The sequence below is a fragment of the Gopherus flavomarginatus genome, chromosome 11, assembly GCF_025201925.1.
Source record: "Gopherus flavomarginatus isolate rGopFla2 chromosome 11, rGopFla2.mat.asm, whole genome shotgun sequence".
NCBI lineage: Eukaryota > Metazoa > Chordata > Testudines > Testudinidae > Gopherus > Gopherus flavomarginatus.
The window spans coordinates 32,697,044-32,715,065 of NC_066627.1; the positions used below are offsets into that span (position 1 = coordinate 32,697,044).

The 18,022-nt window shown below is 47.0% G+C and overlaps 1 protein-coding gene across 1 annotated transcript in view; it reads left to right on the forward strand.

Annotated features, from left to right (window-relative positions):
• Positions 1-1,198: 1,198 nt before the first annotated feature.
• Positions 1,199-18,022, forward strand: part of KCNS1 (potassium voltage-gated channel modifier subfamily S member 1) — a 28,660-nt gene continuing 11,836 nt past the window's right edge. The window contains exons 1-2 of the mRNA XM_050917396.1: positions 1,199-1,271; positions 8,514-9,506. Of these exons, the coding sequence (XP_050773353.1) occupies positions 8,541-9,506 (966 nt within the window). The 5' untranslated portion in view covers positions 1,199-1,271; positions 8,514-8,540. The remainder of the gene's footprint in view (positions 1,272-8,513; positions 9,507-18,022) is intronic.

Below are 18,022 nucleotides of genomic sequence, written 5' to 3' on the forward strand. Positions count from 1 at the left end.
ACAGTGTTAAAATGCTGGGCTATGCGGCATCTCTCACTGCTAGTACCACCTGGAGCTGTGCCAAGCGAAAATTGTCTGTCCTAACCTTGCCAAAGCAGGCAAAAGTTTTATATCCTCATTGGGAATACTTAATCCAGACCTTTAACATTCATTGAATTGCGGGGCGGGGGGGGGGAAGCTGTCATTTCCCCTAAAGCCCCTGCAGGTTTGTTCACACCTCATACCTGTTATGCTGCCAGTGCTCCTGAAAGAACACGTTGAATGTTATGCATGTTTATTTTTTCCAATGACTACTCCACTACATGCATCTCTGATCCCTGTAGGGCCTGATCCAAAGCTCACTGGCACCAGTGGGCATTGATTTGGTGAGCTGTGGATCAGACCCGTAGTCCCTCTGCCCCTCTCTCCAGCTCCTTTCGGTCGGTAGTCCAGGCAGATGCCCTGCCTGTTCCAGCATGGGGAGCTCACTCCTGGGGCTGACTTTTATGTCTGACACTTACCGGGGGCTGCTTGGAGACCGCAGCTTCGGAAATCTCCTTCTCTCTCGGATGCACAATAAGAAACAAATGCAGCAGATATTGACTGCGAGGAGTTATTCTGCCAGAGACCCCTTACGGGGCACTTTCCCGTTCGGACACCATCTGTCCTAATTAATTACCGCTCCCCCTGGGGGGGGGTCCAGGTTGCCCCTCCCCGGCAACATAGCTGTAATGCAGCAGGGGGCCAGGGCACCGGCTCCCGAGCAGCCTTGGTTCCTCTCGGGGATTTGCTGCTGAGCTCACAAGGGGAGATCCGCGCTCGGCCGAGAAGGGCAGATGGCAGCTCGGACCGCGTCAAATGCCCCCTGATCCCTAAGGATGTTTCTTGCAATGGATACAGGGGAACTTCCAGACGGTGCCTAGCACTGAGCTGTCCGCCAGCCCCTGGCTCCTGGGGCGGACGGGCTGGGCTTTAAAAGGCAGAGGATGGGCGCGGGCAGCCCGCTCCCGGAGAGGCTGGGCAGGTGCCTCGCGCTCACCCGGCGCAGCGCGCGCAGGAAGCCCCGGGAGCCTGGAGCGGGCACCGCGCAGCCCGGGCGCTAGGAGAGCAGGCGCCAGGGCCGGAGCCCTCCCAGCTCCGCTTGCCGGGCGCGCGGCGCGGGGCGGCCAGGCAGAGGCAGGGTCCCAGCATGGAGGCGCCAGGCTCTGCCCAGGCTCCCCGGAGAGGGCGCAGGGGCTGAGGGGCTGGTCCGGGAGGCGCACACGCACCGCTGCGGCTTGCTGGGCTATCAGGTAAGAGAGGGGCACGCGGTGCCTAGCGCCTCGGGGCGGCTTTAGGGCCAGGGTCTCTGCCTCCCCACCCCCTGTGCCAGGGTCTCTGCCTCCCCACCCCCTGTGCCAGGGTCTCTGCCTCTTCACCCCTTCTCTGTGCCAGGGTCTCTGTCTCCCCTCTCCTGGGTGGCATCCTGCACCCCACCTCCACCCCCCACTAGGGTTTCTGCCTCCCCTTTCTTGGGTGGCACCTCCCACACCCTGTGCCAAGATCTCTGTTTCCCTGGGTGGCACCCCACACATGAGCAAACACACCCTGTGCAGGGTCTCTGCCTCCCCGCCCCTACGCGCACACACCCTGTGCAGGGCTGCTGCCTCCCCTCCCCTGGGCAACACCCTATGTGCCAGGGCACCCTGGTCCATTCCCCAGGCACTGGTGGGCTTTAGTGGCAGCCTGTTTTTCCCTTCCCTCTTGCCCAGGAATTTCTGGCTCCCCTGGGCTGTGGTTCTTAAGTCATTCACATGCTTTTCATGCAGAGCCACAGGCTGAAGGAGGAGGGGGCTCCCACTGGCAATCTCTGGCACTGCTGCTTCCCACCTGGAGCAGGGACTGAGAAGCAGGAGAGGGGTGGCTCTGGGCTGGGGAACCCTGCAGTTGATGCAGGGATTCCCTGGCAGGGTCTGGTGTTTCCCCATTGCAGTGAGGCTGATGCACATTTGCTGCCACAGCCATCTGGCTGGGACTCCAGGGAGAGGGGAAGCCTCTTTGAGCTGGGGAGGGAGTAGGGATGGGGATCCTCGGCCCTGGGATTTTGCAGAAAACCTTGAGCTGCTCATCCCCATTTAATGCAGCAGTCTGAGCATCTCTGCCATGGCTCCTCCACTGGGGTCCAGAGAACCTCCCAGGACCTGATCCCAAAGCCCATTCAAGTCAATGGAAGGCTAAGCCCATTAAAATCAATGGGAATCTTTCCACTGATTTCAGTGCAACAGGTCCCCAAAGAACAAAGAGGGTGCCCAGGAAGGCAAAGGATGCAGCAGGGACCCTGCCCCTCTCCCTTCCTAGGGAGTGCCCATTAAAGACAAACTGCAGCTCTCCAGGCCAGGCTCCCAATGGCTTGTTGGGCATCCTTTGACAAACAGAAATCAGTCAGGGGAAGACATGGGAGGACTCTGCAAAGGCACTTTGCATGTAATAAAATGACTGCTAAGAATTCCATGAGTGCTGCTGGACCCAAAGCGCATTTCCCCCAAACAGCCTCTGCAGATCTGTGTTCCTAGTCTTCACACACTCGAAAAACAGCTTAGATATTGCAGCCATGTGTTTTAATGCAATCAGCACTACCTCCCTCCCCGCACCAAGGGACACTTTACAGGTGACTTTCGTACCTGGTGCATCATAATTCATGTGCCACGTAAACATTTCTAGGATTTGTCTGCAGCAGCTTGTCAAAAATGCGTTCACAGAATTTGCAAGAGTGAGGATTTAGAAGTGAGATACAATGACAGGAAGTGTGCCTTAAAACTAAAAAATACCAGCCTTGCTAACTGCTTCTGTTGGGGAAATTTGCTTTTAATCTCAGTCAAAATGGGAAGTATCCATGTGTTGGGCAAACTTTTGAAAGCTGTTAATCTAAAGCACTCTTTACCCTTCAAGAAAAATACAGTAACTCCTCATTTAAAGTTGTCCTAGTTAACATTGTTGCGTTGCTGATCAGTTGAGGAACATGCTTGTTTAAAGTTGTAATTCTCCCTTCTAACATTGTTTGGCAACCGCCTGCTTTGTCTACTGCTTGTAGGAAGAGCAGCCTGTTGCAGCTAGCTAATGGAGGCTTGAAACCAGGGTGACCAACAGCCCACCTATCAGCTCCCCGCTCCCCTAAGTTCCCTGTGCAGCAGTTTCCCAGCAGGCTAGCAATTGCAGCTGTCCCTCCCCCACTGCCATGTGCTGCTCCTGCTCTCTGCCTTGGAGCCAGGGCCGGCTCCAGGCACCAGCATCCCAAGCAGGTGCTTGGGGTGGCAATCTGCAAGGGGCAGTCTCTGTGTTTTTGCCTCAAGCAGCATGCCAAATTGCCACCCCTGACGGCGGGAGCAGTCCATGTGCCGTTAGGGCGGCACGTGCGTTTCCGCGGTGGCAGCAATTCGGTGGCAGCTTCTATGTTCAGCTGTCCATGGAGGCACAGCTTCTGTCTTTAGCCGCTGCGGAAACACGTGAGCCGCCCTAAGGGCACACGGACTGCCTCCGCCATCAGCAGTGGCAATTCGATGCCCTGTTTGGGGCAGCAAAAACAGTAGAGCTGCCTTGCTTGGAGCTGCTCCCTGAGACTCCTGCTTGCTGGGGGGGGGGGGGAGAGAGAGGGGGGCTAATGTCAGGGTGTCCCTCTCCCCCCTGCTCCTGCACCCTGTTTACCCTATCTTCCATAGAGCAGGTGGAACACACCAGGGCTCAGGACAGAGGGAGCTTGTAGCAGCTGCAGTCTCAGCAAGCTGATCTAATTAACAAGGTAGTGTACTTAAAGGGGAAATGTGCATATCTCCCTCCATTCCTGCTGCCTTGTAGAGTGAGAGAGTTAACCCTTGAGGGCTCATTTAGCAGTAAGGGAAATATCCCACCCTCTGACTCCTCCACCTCAACCAAGCTTCACAATCATCATCACTGTGTACCAGCATTAAACTGTTTGTTTAAAACTTATGCTGTGTGTGTACGTGTACATACGATGTTAAGCGAATCCAATTTCCCTATAAGAGTTAATGTAAATGAGGGGGTTAGGTTCCAGGGACGCTTTTTTAATATACTTTCATACCATATAAAAAAAAAATTTCCCTGGAACCTAACCCCCTCATTTACACTAACTCTTACGGGGAAATTGGATTTTCTTAACATTGTTTCTCTTAAAGTCACATTTTTCAGGAACATAACTACAACATTAAGTAAGGAGTTAGTGTATATATATGCACTTACTTCAGGACTGAGATTCAAGTTTTAAGCTTCTCAGAAAGTGCATAATACATATTTCATTCTTCCCACTATTTTCAGAGAAAAAAGGTCTTGGCCATTTTAGAATAAATGTACATACTTTCTATTTGAAAGGTTTTTTTTGGAGAAAGTATGTTATCCAAGGAAACTGTTAGCATGTTGTATGGATGCACTTCAGATCATTATATATATACACACACAGTGCCTGCTTCAGAAACTGAATGTTTTCACAAGATTGTTTTTTATTTAAAAGCACAATGCATTTTTAGCATCCATGTATATGAAACTTGTGTAATTCTCATGACTGTCTCCTTAAAACACTTGAAATAAATTTTGTAAATTTAGCAAGAAGAGACCAGCATTATCTCAATGTATTTTTCCATTAAGGTATAGCTTTTTGAATAATTTTTTTAAACTAATAGGGAAATTGAGAATTTACATATAATTTCAGACAGTCTCATTGGTATGCATTATCCATTGTGTTGTGCGTAAAAAAAAAAAAAAAAAAAAAAAAAACCCTCCCAAAATCCACGAGAAAACTAAAGCTTATTTCTCTAAGTGTAAAACGGCTCCTTGTCTTAATACCTGATATTGGAGATAGTGCTTAGATCTTGGCTCAGGGCTTTGTGTTTTTTTTAAGTTGAACTTTGTCACTAATGTGAGTGTGCAAGAAAAAACAATGAAACCCCCACAGGGAGAGCCATCAAAATATTATTTACTGTTGCATTTCTAGACAATGGAGTTAACCGTGGGCAGAACTAATGTCACCCATTAGAAAACAATCATCAGAAGAGACAAGCTCAGATAGTTCGTGATACTCCACCACCCCAATATTTTCAATGCAGGAATGAGGATTTTCCCTCTAATACAAAAGGCTTGTGACCTCCACAGGTCCATTTTTTCCAAGCTGGAAAATAGGCTTGTCCTGGCTAGTTGATGCTTTAAAGGGTGAGGCACACACCTCCTTGTATCTGAAGATATTACTACAGGAAGTTATCCCATCTAAAAGGAATTCTAAGATGGAGCACAACATTCAAATGCTTTTGACACCATCACTGACTGCAGATGCAAACCTCTGAGCTGGCACAAGTTGCCTGTTCCCCCAAGGGCCTGATCCAGAGCCAACTGAAGTTTCCATTGTTTTCAGTGACCTCTGGCTCAGGCCCTCGGAGCTGCTGCTTCATGAGGTGTATGCCGATGCTCAGGCATGACGTCGGGATATGTCTCTTCCCCACAGAAGCTTGAATTCACAAGCATCCTTCTGGAAGGAATCTGGATTAGCAATCACTTAGCCACAGATGGACTGTGAGGAAGTGTTCCATGGAAAAGATTATAGGTCATGGAAATTCCAGTTTCTCCCTTAAAATTAACATACCCCCACTACCTCCCCATGTTAGTATTTTTTTAAATGTTGATTTTGAAAGGAAAGAGAGCGCAATTAAGCTCTGAGGCTTATCACAGACAATCGTTTCCTCCAGTCATAGTAAAATGCGAGGGTTTGTTTTATGCATTGATGAGCATGTTTCTTTAAGGAGCTGTGGTTGAGAGAAGCATGCCTTTGCTAGGCTGTTTAGCATAAATCTGGCATTAGTCTCTCTCCCAGACCCTTCATTTCAAACCTGCCTCTGGTTTTTATTCCTGTGACTAGACATGGCCTGGGAAAGGGGAACTTCCAAAGTCCCTTTCAGCTTTTTTTGTGCCTGCATCTCTGTTAACGGGCACTCCGTTACCCACCCAAGATGGGAAGGACCCTTCTGTAGCGAAAGTTGCAGGCTCCCTGCTCAACTCCAGGCTTAGGCCATGTCTATATGTGCAGCGGCACAGCTGTATCAATGCAGCTGGTTTGCTGCAGCACATCTGGTGAAGATACTTGCTGATGGGAGAGAGCTTTTCCATCTGCGTAATAAAGCCACCTCCATTAACGGCAGAAGCTCTCTTGCCAACATAGCTCTGTGCTCATGAATGCTTGTGTCAGTGTAATTTATGTCCCTTAGAGGGGTGATTTATTCACACCCCTGAGCAACATAAGTTATGCCAACCTAAGCCGTAGCATAAACCAGTGGTTCTCAAGCAGGGGTATGCAGAGGTCTTCCAGGGGGTACCTCAACTCATCTAGATATCTGCCTAGTTTTACCACAGGCTACATAAAAAGCACTAGCGAAGTACGTACAAACTAAAATTTCATATGACTTGTTTATACTGCTCTGTATACACTGTACACTGAAATGTAAATACAATATTTATATTCCAATTAATTTATTTTATAATATATGGTAAAAATGAGTCAGCCATTTTTCAGTGATAGTGTGCTGTGACACTTTTGTATTTTTTAGGTCTGATTTTGTAAGCAAGTAGTTTTTGAGTGAGGAGAAACTAGGGAGTTACGCAAGACAAATGAAACTCCTGAAAGGGGTACAGGAATCTGGAAAGATTGAGAACCATTGGTGTAGACATAGCCATAGAAGTGACAAACATAAGCGATCCCTCCCTGACTGACACAACATTCTCACTGGATTTCAGAGATCAGTGGAAGCTACATCCTGCCTCTTCCAGCCTTGGTGATTTGCCCAGTGACCTATGAACTCATTAGAAATCTAAAAATGTCCAGTTCTCAATGTTATAAAAAGCACATGCCCTGGGGATGCAGTTGTGTAATGTGGTGGTGAGTAAAGCTCAGCAATGTGGCTGAAGATGTCAGGGAAGAGTTTGTGTATTAACTTCCAACTGCAAACTCTTTGCTCCTTCCCTGTTGAAAAATGGGCTCCACACTCAGAGGATTAATAATTAACGGATATTACTTGATCTCATTCAATCCATTTCACAGAGAGAAATCACAAATTGGCAGCACTTACAGGAACCTCAAAGCATCAGCAGCTCCACTTTGAAGCCAGCAAGCTTTGGAATATTACATTGAGATCTTTTGAAAAGAAGTTCAGAGCAGGAAAAATACCTCATCAGCAATATCCCTCTACTATCGTCACTGTGAAGTGCTGTAAGGGAATCTCTCTGATTAGAGTTCCAAGCATTGTGCTGCACAGCAGAGTTCACTATTATCACTATTACTTCCCAGTCTTTTACAGGGTATATGGCCTCTGTGTGCAGTGTGTTTTGTTTTTGTGCAACTTGTGTGTTTGAGAAATTCACCATGTGACTGTGATGCAGAAGAGCAAAGGGACTTTTTTTAACACCGGACTGATCAAAACCATCAAGAGAAAACCCTAAGAAACTGTCCATGGAGAAATTTTAATCTCTGAAACTAAGCACCAGTCTAATGTCTGTTGGCAAAGAGGCCAGCACTCCTGTCCGTCCCATTCCATCCCACCAAAGGAATGCTTTGAGATAGGGTGATGTGCATCTTGCAATGCAAACCCCTGCATGTGAGCTTGAAAGAATTCTAGTGTTAGATTTTGTGTGTAAATTCTATTCGCCCTAGCGGGCTTTATGGGTGCAGATTCTGATACCTGCAGAATCTTTTAAAGATTCCAGAGGTATTTGTACCAACAAAGGCCAGGTGCACAGTTTTGAGTGTAAAAGCAGAAGCCAGGTAGCCATCCCTCTGAAAGTGTCTAGATGACTTTAATGTCTTCACTTTTATAATTTCTGATGTTAGTGGCAAATTTTCCACCAACAATTTCATCGAAATAGGCACATTCCCATGAAACATTCTGATTTTGATTTAACTTTATTTTCTGATGAACAATGACTTCTTTTTTCCCTCAACCAGCTCTAATAAGAAAGTAGAGTTCTTAAGGCTGTAAGGCTCTCTGACTGGACAGTTGATGAAATGGTGATGCTACAGGAGCTGACAGTATAAACTTTAATCTACAAAAGGAAGAGGATGTTTTAGTCATACTGTTTAAAACTGTTTTTGGGAGGGGGGGCGATAAATTGTATATAACGTCAATTGCTAATTATCACTTTGAACAGGGGAATTATCTCCATCCTTTCAGTTAAGGTGCTGGAGATCACAGTAAACTCCCTTATGTTTCAGTAGCCCTCAACAAAACTGAAAGCTCACATTTTGAAGGTAAAAAAGAAAGGGAGGGGAAGAGGAACCTCTCCAGGAGAAGGGTGGGGAAGATACCTTTTCAGGCCTTCTGGGTAACATTATGAAAACCCCTCAATTTTTAAGTCCCTTGCAGATCATCTTTAATGGAGAAATTAATCCATTGCCACCCAGGATGTATCTAGCCCATGACTTTTAGCTGACCTGTACTTTTGTTTTTTAAGACCACTGCATAGAGACTGTACCTCTTTACTTCAACTGCACTGTGTATTATCTACAGGCTGAACCAGCAGCAGCTCCACTGATCATGGTCAACAAGACCTTAAACTACTGGGATCCTGATTTTGAGGACAATGTCATCAACATTAATGTTGGGGGTCTGCGAAGAAGGCTCAGCTCCAATGCGCTCTCTAAATTCCCCAACACCCGGTTGGGGCGTTTGCTATCCTGCGACTCTGAGGAGTCCATCCTGCAGCTCTGTGATGACTACGATGTGAGCGCCAGGGAGTTCTACTTTGATAGAAACCCAGGCTTCTTCCTATATGTGCTGCACTTCTACCAGACCGGGAAGCTGCATGTCATGGATGAGCTGTGCGTTTTCTCCTTCTGCCAGGAAATAGAGTACTGGGGCATCAACGAGTTCTTCCTGGACTCCTGCTGCAGCTACCGCTACCATGAGCGTAAGCTGGAGAGTCGGCACTACAGCTGGGACGAGGAGAGCGAGGTCAGCAGCGTGGACACATCCCCTGATGAGATCTCTGACTTCAACCACGACCTGCTCCGCTACAGCACCCTGCGCTGTGGCAACTTGCGTAAGCGCCTCTGGCTCACCATGGAGAACCCAGGCTACTCCATCCCCAGCAAACTCTTCAGCTTTGTGTCCATCAGTGTGGTGCTCGTCTCCATAGCCACCATGTGCATCCACAGCATGCCCGAGTACCAGGTACTGGATGAGGATGACAACTTGCTAGGTGATCCTGTCCTGCACAATCTGGAGTATTTCTGTATCGCCTGGTTCACCTTTGAAGTGTCCTCCCGCTTGCTTCTTGCGCCCAACCTGAAGAAGTTCTTCAAGCACCCGCTGAACCTGATTGACATTGTCTCAGTGCTGCCTTTTTACATCACCCTCTTGGTGGATGTGACTCTGGGCAGTGACTCAGAGCTGGGGAACCTGGGCAAGGTGGTGCAGGTGTTCCGGCTCATGAGGATATTCCGGGTGCTGAAGCTGGCTCGGCATTCAACTGGACTGAGGTCACTAGGGGCCACCTTGAAGGTAAACGCTGCTCTATGTCCTTATCTATCACTGTGGTGTGTAGGTGTGAAAGATATGTTTGGTATTTCAATAAGATGTAGCTGGTAGAGGTATCTACAGTACTTCCACTGGGGTCCCAGCTCATAGAATCTGGAAGATTCCTTAGGGTAATGGCAAAAACCTTGCAGTATATTAGAAAAATCTGGCATGCTAGGCACTATGTGCTCCCCTTAGAATGCCTGTAGCACCTTATATCCACACACAGGCATTTACACTTGGATTTGTAGACCTGCTTCAAGGAAAGCTAATGGCCATGTGGTACTCCACCATGCCAGTCTCTGCCAATGCAGTACCAGAGTGGTCAGAAAGCACAGGTATAATAGAGCCAGTGGTGTGAATAGTTCCTGGGTTCATCTGGCCTGTCTGTTCTACAAGCCGCACAGGGGCCAAGCTAGCCAGAAGCCACTTAATGTTCTAATACGGCATGACCATGGAGCTCAGCTGTGCGACCTACTCCCCAAACCCAGCTTCTGCAGCTTCATTCTACTTCTGTCTCCAGCATGGCTGAGGGGGGGCCTTCCTAGGAGCATGCTGCCAGCTTGCCCGAGGCCAACGCTCAAGCATTGGTGTCCCTCCTTCTAGGAGATGAGGAGATCCTGGGCCAGCTCTGCTCAGTTGCTTGCAATGCTCTAGTGGTCTGAGTGACTGGCTGAGGTGGGCATTGCTTGGAGTGGCAAGCAGGTGCCACGAGACAGCCAAAAGACTGAAGGTGCATCCGGTATAACGGCCTGGGACACAATAGGCCCAGATCAAGGCAGAAAATGTAGCTTTTTGACAAAGAGCAGGACTGAATTCTAGGCACTTTCCCTTCTGCACAGTCTGTAGTCTCTCAAGGTGCAATTCTGAGGGCTGAGCTGGAGAACGCTAGCACCCTGTCCTGAGCAGGCCAGCGGGACAGGTCCAGACTGGGAGATGCCTGAGACACTTGATCTCTTTGAGGGGACCAGGATTCAGACACAGCAGAAGAGACAGCGGTTAAGCAAGTCTGGCAGGAAGAGGAGTCTACAGACTAGGGACCCTCTACAGCAGGTATGCAGCTCTTTACTGTCCAGTGAACTGATGGGGGCTGGGGAAGAGTTTTCGGAGGTCATTAAAAACCCTGCTATTAGTGTCCGTATAAGGACCCTCATGAGGCTGAAATCTCCAACCCTAACACAGTCTCCACTCATCTCCTGGCCATATCAGTTCCCCCATGCCATTCTCCATTCACCTCCATATAAATAGCAGCTGCTGATCCCCAGCCCAGTCAATTCAATTCCTCAAGGTCCGCTCCCCAGTTGCCTGGCTCCCAAGCAGTACTGCAATACAAACAATCATAATAGCAGTCATCTATAGTCTAAACAGTAGAGACTCTTACTGTAAAAAAAAAAATTCCATACTGGGCACTGTGGCCAAAACCTTTCCTTTGATTCTCATCAGCCCACATGCCAGACAGAGGCATCTAAGTAACATGCAGCTGTTCTCTTTACCTGCAGACATACTTCATTGTCTTTCTGGTTACTGTTCAGAGAAACAGTCGTACTCCCTTTTTGCCAGCAAAGTGATAGACATCTAAACTACCACATCCCAGGAGAGTTGGGGGAATAACTATACTGCCCACCCCACCTACTGTCAGACAGCAAATACATCTTTAGAAAGCTAATAGAGATACCAATTAATCTCAGCTTGTATTTTTCTCCCGTTCTTGGCAGCTATGTCCAAAAAAAATTCATAAAGCAAAAATTCATAGATTCTTTGCTATCAAAGAGTGAGGCTATGCATATTTGCTTCCACTCCCACAGAAACACACATACTGCTGATCCTCCTATATCCTTGTCCATGTGACTAGTTCACCAGTGCAAATTTATCAGACTTCCTTCCTTGTTTTCTATGATTCCCTCTTGATAGGCCCCTCTGCAAAGAGTTGTTTTCAAAGCTCTGGTCTCCGTTGTTAGTCATACAAAATGACCATCCCATGTACCCCATATTATCTTGTCAGCACCATATACCCTTATTTTCCTAAATATCTGTGAATGTCTATTGTATGCCCTTTATCATCTCTAGCCAAGGAGATAGTACCTTCCAAGAAGGTACACCTCTACTCCGATATAATGTGACCTGATATAACACGAATTCGGATATAACGTGGTAAAGCAGTGCTCCAGGGGGAGGCGGGGAGGCTGCGCACTTCGGCGGATCAAAGCAAGTTCGATATAATGCAGTTTCACCTATAAGGCGGTAAGATTTTTTGGCTCCCGAGGACAGCGTTCTATCAGGGTAGAGGTATATTAGAATTCAAATCTGAACTGAAATTGTCACTTAGCATATTTGTATGGCGTCTGGCACATGAGTCGGACTCATAGACCCCCCTGCAATACAAATAATAAATCCTGGAATTCCTAGGGATATATGGGTATCACTGTGGCTTTTAACTCTTTTCATTTCTTATTTTTCAGTACTGTGGCCACTCCAGCACTGCATACACCCCAAAACCAGCCTGGGATCAGGACGACTGGATTGACAGTGGTGGAATGGCTGCAAAACCTGAGAAACTGGGAAGACTAATTCTTGTACATGCACAGAGACAAAAATAGTTAGTGCCAGGGTCCCACGGACCTATATTATGATCACCATATGTGGTTCTGCAGTGTATGGTTGAGGCCCCCTACATGGACCAGCAGACTTGAAAAGTAGTGAGACTTTTAAAATCAAACATGTTATAAAAGCCTGAAACACAACACATGTCTTAAGGCCCATGTTTTCAAGTGTTTTTTAAGATTTCTGTTTCTAAAGTAATAGTTGTTCTTGTTACATAAGTAGATAAAACAATTCCATTTCATTCTGAAAACCTGTCTCAAAAGTGAGCATTTAGCTGAGGAATCTGGCAAAGGATGGCTATAAACATAATGTAAAATTGTTACTTTCTTGGTTGCAGAATTCCAATAAAGCTGTACATGTGGGAAAGGCTCCCTGAACTCTGTGTTGCGGCTAAGTGTGAATGATAGTGCAACAGAGCTGGGACTGACAAGCTGATTGTATGTTATGCGGGGGTGAAGCCTGGGAAACTAGGATTTTCCTGGGCTTTGACTCAGCCTGAGCTACTGATTTGCTGAAGGATGCTGAGCAAAGTCTCTCTTGATCTACTTTGGGAGAGATTGAAATCTCACTGAAAACACCAAACCACTGCGTCAGATTTAAGTTTCTTTTTGCTGGGCATGTAAATTACAAAGTATTGTTAACATCTTCCTCCCTTCTGCAAAAGCATACAGCATCAGAGGAATGAAAGCCCATTGACATAAGAGGGAAGTAGGGAGTTGGTATCTTTGGCAAGTGGACTGATTAGCATTAGTGCCAGAGACATGAGCAGTGAGATTTCTGCTGTTTATTGTAAAGAAACTCTGGATGTTCATCAAATCACCCGGGACCTAATCCAAAGCCCATTAAAGTAATGAACCTTTCCATTCCCTTCTCTGGTCTTTGGAGCCAGCACTTGGTTCTGACAAAGCCTCTCCAGGGGACAAAGGCCCACGTGAAAGAGGATCTGCTACAAGCCAGACCCAGCTACGCTTCACCCCCACCTCATTGTCTGCTCCTAGCTATTGTACTTTATTCTGTCCCTCCAGCCTCTTTTATTTTTAACTCTTCCTGAACAATTGTCCCTGGTACTCCATGCTGCTAAGAGGCTGCCTGTTTGAAACTAACTTCCAGGAGATGCTGCCAGTGAGCCAGCAGTTGCAGCAAACATCAGGGAACCTCTGCTCTGATTAGTCCATCAGGCTTGGAAGGCCAATTCGTGATATTAGATGCAGCTATCATGCTTCTCAGATACAGGTGAGGTGCCTAACTCTCATTGAAAGTCAGTGGGAGTGCCTAACTCAGGTGCTTTTGTAAATCCCAGTAGGCATCTATCTGTATCTTTAGATCCTATGTGTCCTGGGCAAGTACAAAAGGCTAGATTTACAGCAGTCACACAGGAAGCTTACACCGAAGCCAGGAAGTGCATCCAAGTCTCAGTCCAGTGCTCAATCCAGGAGAACATCCTTCTTCCCCTTAATTCTCACTTGTGCCTGGGCAGGGACTGTGATTCCAGAGTCTTACACCACATGGACACAACAGAATATGCCAAGGAGCGACTTCCAGTCTTCACACTGCAGTCCCTTTTGTTTATTTATATTGTATCCTCACCCTAGTGTCCTAAGATGGAAGCTGAGCTTGGTTTGATTTTCCTTTATTGCATTAGAGAAAATACCTTGTGCTTCTTTGAAAAAGCCCTACCCTGACTCACGTAAAGCCCAGTTACAGGCAAACCTCTCTGGCTTTAGGGCTCTGATTTCATCAGAGCCAGTTAGCTTAGCTCCAGTAGTTGCTTAGTAGGGAGACTTCTAAAGCAGCTGCTATTGGGGTGATTATAGTAATTTCTTCCAAACCCACAGTCTCTCCTGCAAACAATCACTTAATAGAAGCAGCCATGTTCTTATGGAGTTACCAATGAGCAATGCATTTTAAAAACAAATGACTCTGCACAGGCAGAAACCAGTTTCCAAACATGACAATCTCAGATTCCTCAAGCCCCCATGTTCTAGTTCTGGCTGCGGTTTGTAAAACTGAAATGTCTGAGTTACAGAATCACATGACTTCTACTTTTCTTGCTCTCCAATAACTCCCAGTGGCTAAACAGATACTCTTTTAAAATGTATAAACAATTTCCCTCTCATTATTGCTGTCAGGCTGGGGCCATTGGAGGTGCTGCTATGTTCCTGCCAGGAGCAAGTGTTTTATAGCCAGTTGGTAAGTCCCTGAAAATCGAGCTGCATTGCACACTCTGACCTAGCTTTCCCCACAGGATGTCATTTTGGAATCCACAGCTGCAGGTGATGGTAGAGGAAGATTAGATTGTTCCTCCTTGAAATTATTAGAAACTGCTCAGCTCCTGTCGATAGTAATCTTGGGCTTGGTCTGGGGTGGCGGGGGAGAAATCTATCTAAGATATGCAACTTCAGCTATGAGAATAGCGTAACTGAAGTCGATATATCTTAGATTGACTTACTTTGTGTCCTCAGGGTGCAGGATCGACTGCCGCCGCTCCCCCGTCGACTCTGCTTCCACCTCTCGCCCTGGTGGAGTTCCGGAGTCGAGGGGGAACACATTCGGGGATCGATGTATCGTGTCTGGACTACCTGATCTGGCAGGTAGTGTAGACATACCCTAAGCAAAGCCTTGTTTGTATCCTGCTGTGGGATCAACCTTCTTATTCTCTCATCTGGACCATGGAAGTTCTGGACACCTGAACATCCACGTTCTGATTTCCTTCCTCCAATGAGTGAAAATCAAGTTGGCTGGTGCCACATCACACACACAAAAATCTGTTAAGTACAGTCACATAGCTCAGTGGTTTGAGCCTTGGCCTGCTAAACCTAGAGTTGTGAGTTCAATCCTTGAGGGGACCACTTAGGGATCTGGGGCAAAATCAGTAGTTGGTCCTGCTAGTGAAGGCAGGGGACTGGACTTGACCTTTCAGGGTTCCTTCCAGTTCTATGAGATAGCTATATCTCCATATATACCTCTCGGTATTAGTTACAATCAGAAAGCTACTGAACTACATCAGGAACCCTCCCGCGTGCGGCATTGGGCACTCTGACTAGCATCAGGTAAGTATACCTCTTAACTCAGCTAGTTCTTAGTCACTTAATGTTTAGCTCTAGGTTAGCTGGTTTTCTGTTTTCGCAGTCTGCACTGATTCATGCCTGTTTTGTCCATCTCTGTGGGTATGTCTTCACTGCAGAGTTAGCTCAGCTCTTACGCAGGTGTTGCCCATAACCATCCTCACACACCCAAACCTCGCACCTGAGTTTGATGGTGCTTTCAACCAAGGTAAGCTAGCCTGGATGGGGGTTTGGGTTATAGCCCAGGCTCCACTCTCAGGTTGGTAACCTACCCACTTTGCACTGAGAACATAGGCTAACTCACGTGAGTGCTGATAATCCTCCAGTGCCTACCCACACTTCCCCTGTGGGCCCAGAAGGTCAGACAAGTTCTCCCCCTATTCACTGGGAAAGGATCAGTGCAGCTCAGCTTACTACAGCACAAAGAATCATGGGATATGTCTCCAAGTGTCCTAGCAACCACAGGGTAGGGGGCTTGGAGGGTGGTACACTTACAGTGCAGACACAGTAACTCAGGTAGGGCTTTGCAGTGCAGCTGCTCACTCCAGGCTCAGGCTAACTTGGGTGCTCAGACCCAGTTGCCAATCACCTGAGTGAACTCTGCAGTGAAGTTACCCTAACTTTTAGCCTAACATTTTGAACATGCGATGTTATGAGCAGTACTTTCTCCATAGGCACAGTTTGACTTCTACACTGTGGGGCGGGGGGGAGCTCCAATCAGGTCAATGAGGCCACACATGAGGAGGCAAATTCCATGCCTGCCCAAGGCTTGCAATTCAGGGGTGGGGAGCAATGCCCCCCTACTCCTCCAAACTATGCCCATGATCTTATCTATAAAATGAACACATGCAAACATACTTTGTGATGCAGTTAGGACTGCTGCACTCAGAACGTGCCCCCGGGCTTTGTCATCTGGCTATCCACCTGCACACACACCTCTGTACTGGCCCACATTGAAAACATGAATCTTTTAGCAGTTGGGTGAATTTATATAAGGTAAGAAGAACAAGTGAAGTTGCTTCCTTTTTGCTGAGTTGGCCTTGCTGTATTGACAGGCTTAGCTCCTTCTCTCAGGGCTAGAAGACAGAGTGGTTGCCATCTGCCCTGCGTGCACAACTCCCAAGGTGAAATCTTGGCCCTGCTGAAGTTGATGACAAAACTCTCGTCAACATTAATGGGGGCAGAATTTCTTTCCTCAGTTTCATTTGGTTTTGGAGGTCTTCACTTACTATCCTTTCTGCTTCCAGAATGTCTTGCCTGTCTGACCTGAGCCTTCTGAGTTGTAGTTGTTTTTATACATTCCCAGCAGATGAACAAACCACTTCAGAAGCCATAATTGGCTCAAACCACCAAGCAAAGAAAATCCAGTCCTATGGAGGTTCAACCATCTCAGATTAATCCTCCTTCAGTCCCCCTCCTGGGCTCTTTGGCATTTCCATCCTATAGGAAATTCCAATATTTTAACGTTCGTTTTTGTCCCAAATCAATCTGTTGACTTTCCAATCCTGAAATGTTGTATGAAATGAAAAATTCTGAAAAATTCAGATTCAGAAATATGAATGTTTTGGTGTTGTCTTGATTTGACATTAATCTGTGTCTCTCTGATGGGAGTTGTAGGTTGGGTAACTCTTGTCCCCCTTGCCCTCTATAGGCCAAGCTACTACCCGGACTACATCTCCCATGATATACTGTCGTCAGGTATAATTCATGATGTCCCGCTGTGGTCCAGCCAGGGGTGGGAGGAGATGACAGTGCACCATGGGAGATGTAGTCCAACCTTGGCCCATTGAGGCGAATGGGTGGCATGAGGCACTGCAGTAGCTCAAGTACATGTAGATCAATGTAGAACTGACAAACATTTCAGTTTGGTTTGACCAACCAAAATGTATCAATTCAGGTCAACCTGATGCACAACGACATTCTTCATTTTGATTTTTGCAGTGGAAAGTTGAAATTTTTTGGCCAAACAGACATCCCACAGAACATTTCAGTTTTGTAGAAAAGGTATCTTCTGTTTAACAAATAAAAAAATTCAAAAATGTTAACAGAAAAATCCTGATCAGCTCTTGCCATCACTGACCCATCTGCCCTTTTAGTCACCCTCCCGGCTTTTCTTATCACCCATCATTAGGGCCCTACCAAATTCACAGTCATGAACTGTGAAATCTGGTCCCCCAGCCTGTGAAATCTGGTCTTTTGTGTGCTTTTGCCCTATATGCATGTTTTCAAGGTTGCTGGAAAGAGTTATTTTCTAGAGGTGTGCACAAAGGCGTGTTAACAATAAGGCCCAGTAAAGGCAGCTGTGTAATTCCCAGTGCTTGATATTTAACAGCAGGCTCTCCTCTTTCTTCAGCCCCCTTTCAGATGCTGGATATAGGTTTATCGTGTACAGCACCATAGATGAGCATGGTGTTCTCTGTTTTCTTCCCCTCATTTATACCCCTCTCAAGACTCAGTCCTGTTCCCAGGGTGTGAACGCACATCATGAGCCCCTTGTAAGATCAGCTGCTGTATGTTTGTACTGTGCAGGCCCGGGGTGCAGTGAGGAGCATGACCTGGTTATTGAAGAGCATGATCAGGCTCTAGATGGAGTTGGTCAGTTGTTACTGTAGAACAGGAGCATCCATCGTTTGCTCTAATTCAGTGGGGGACAACTGCAATTGCAAGGTGTTTCCAAAACAGCCGCACAGAGTTAGGGTAACAGCTACACTAGGGAAGTACCTGGTGTGTTTTGTAACTTAAGAAGCAAGTCTCGTTGTTTTGCACAGACACCTGCAACAATACACATCAGGGTCCTTTGCTTTCTGGTGTCTTGCTTCTCTGTGCTCCAGATCA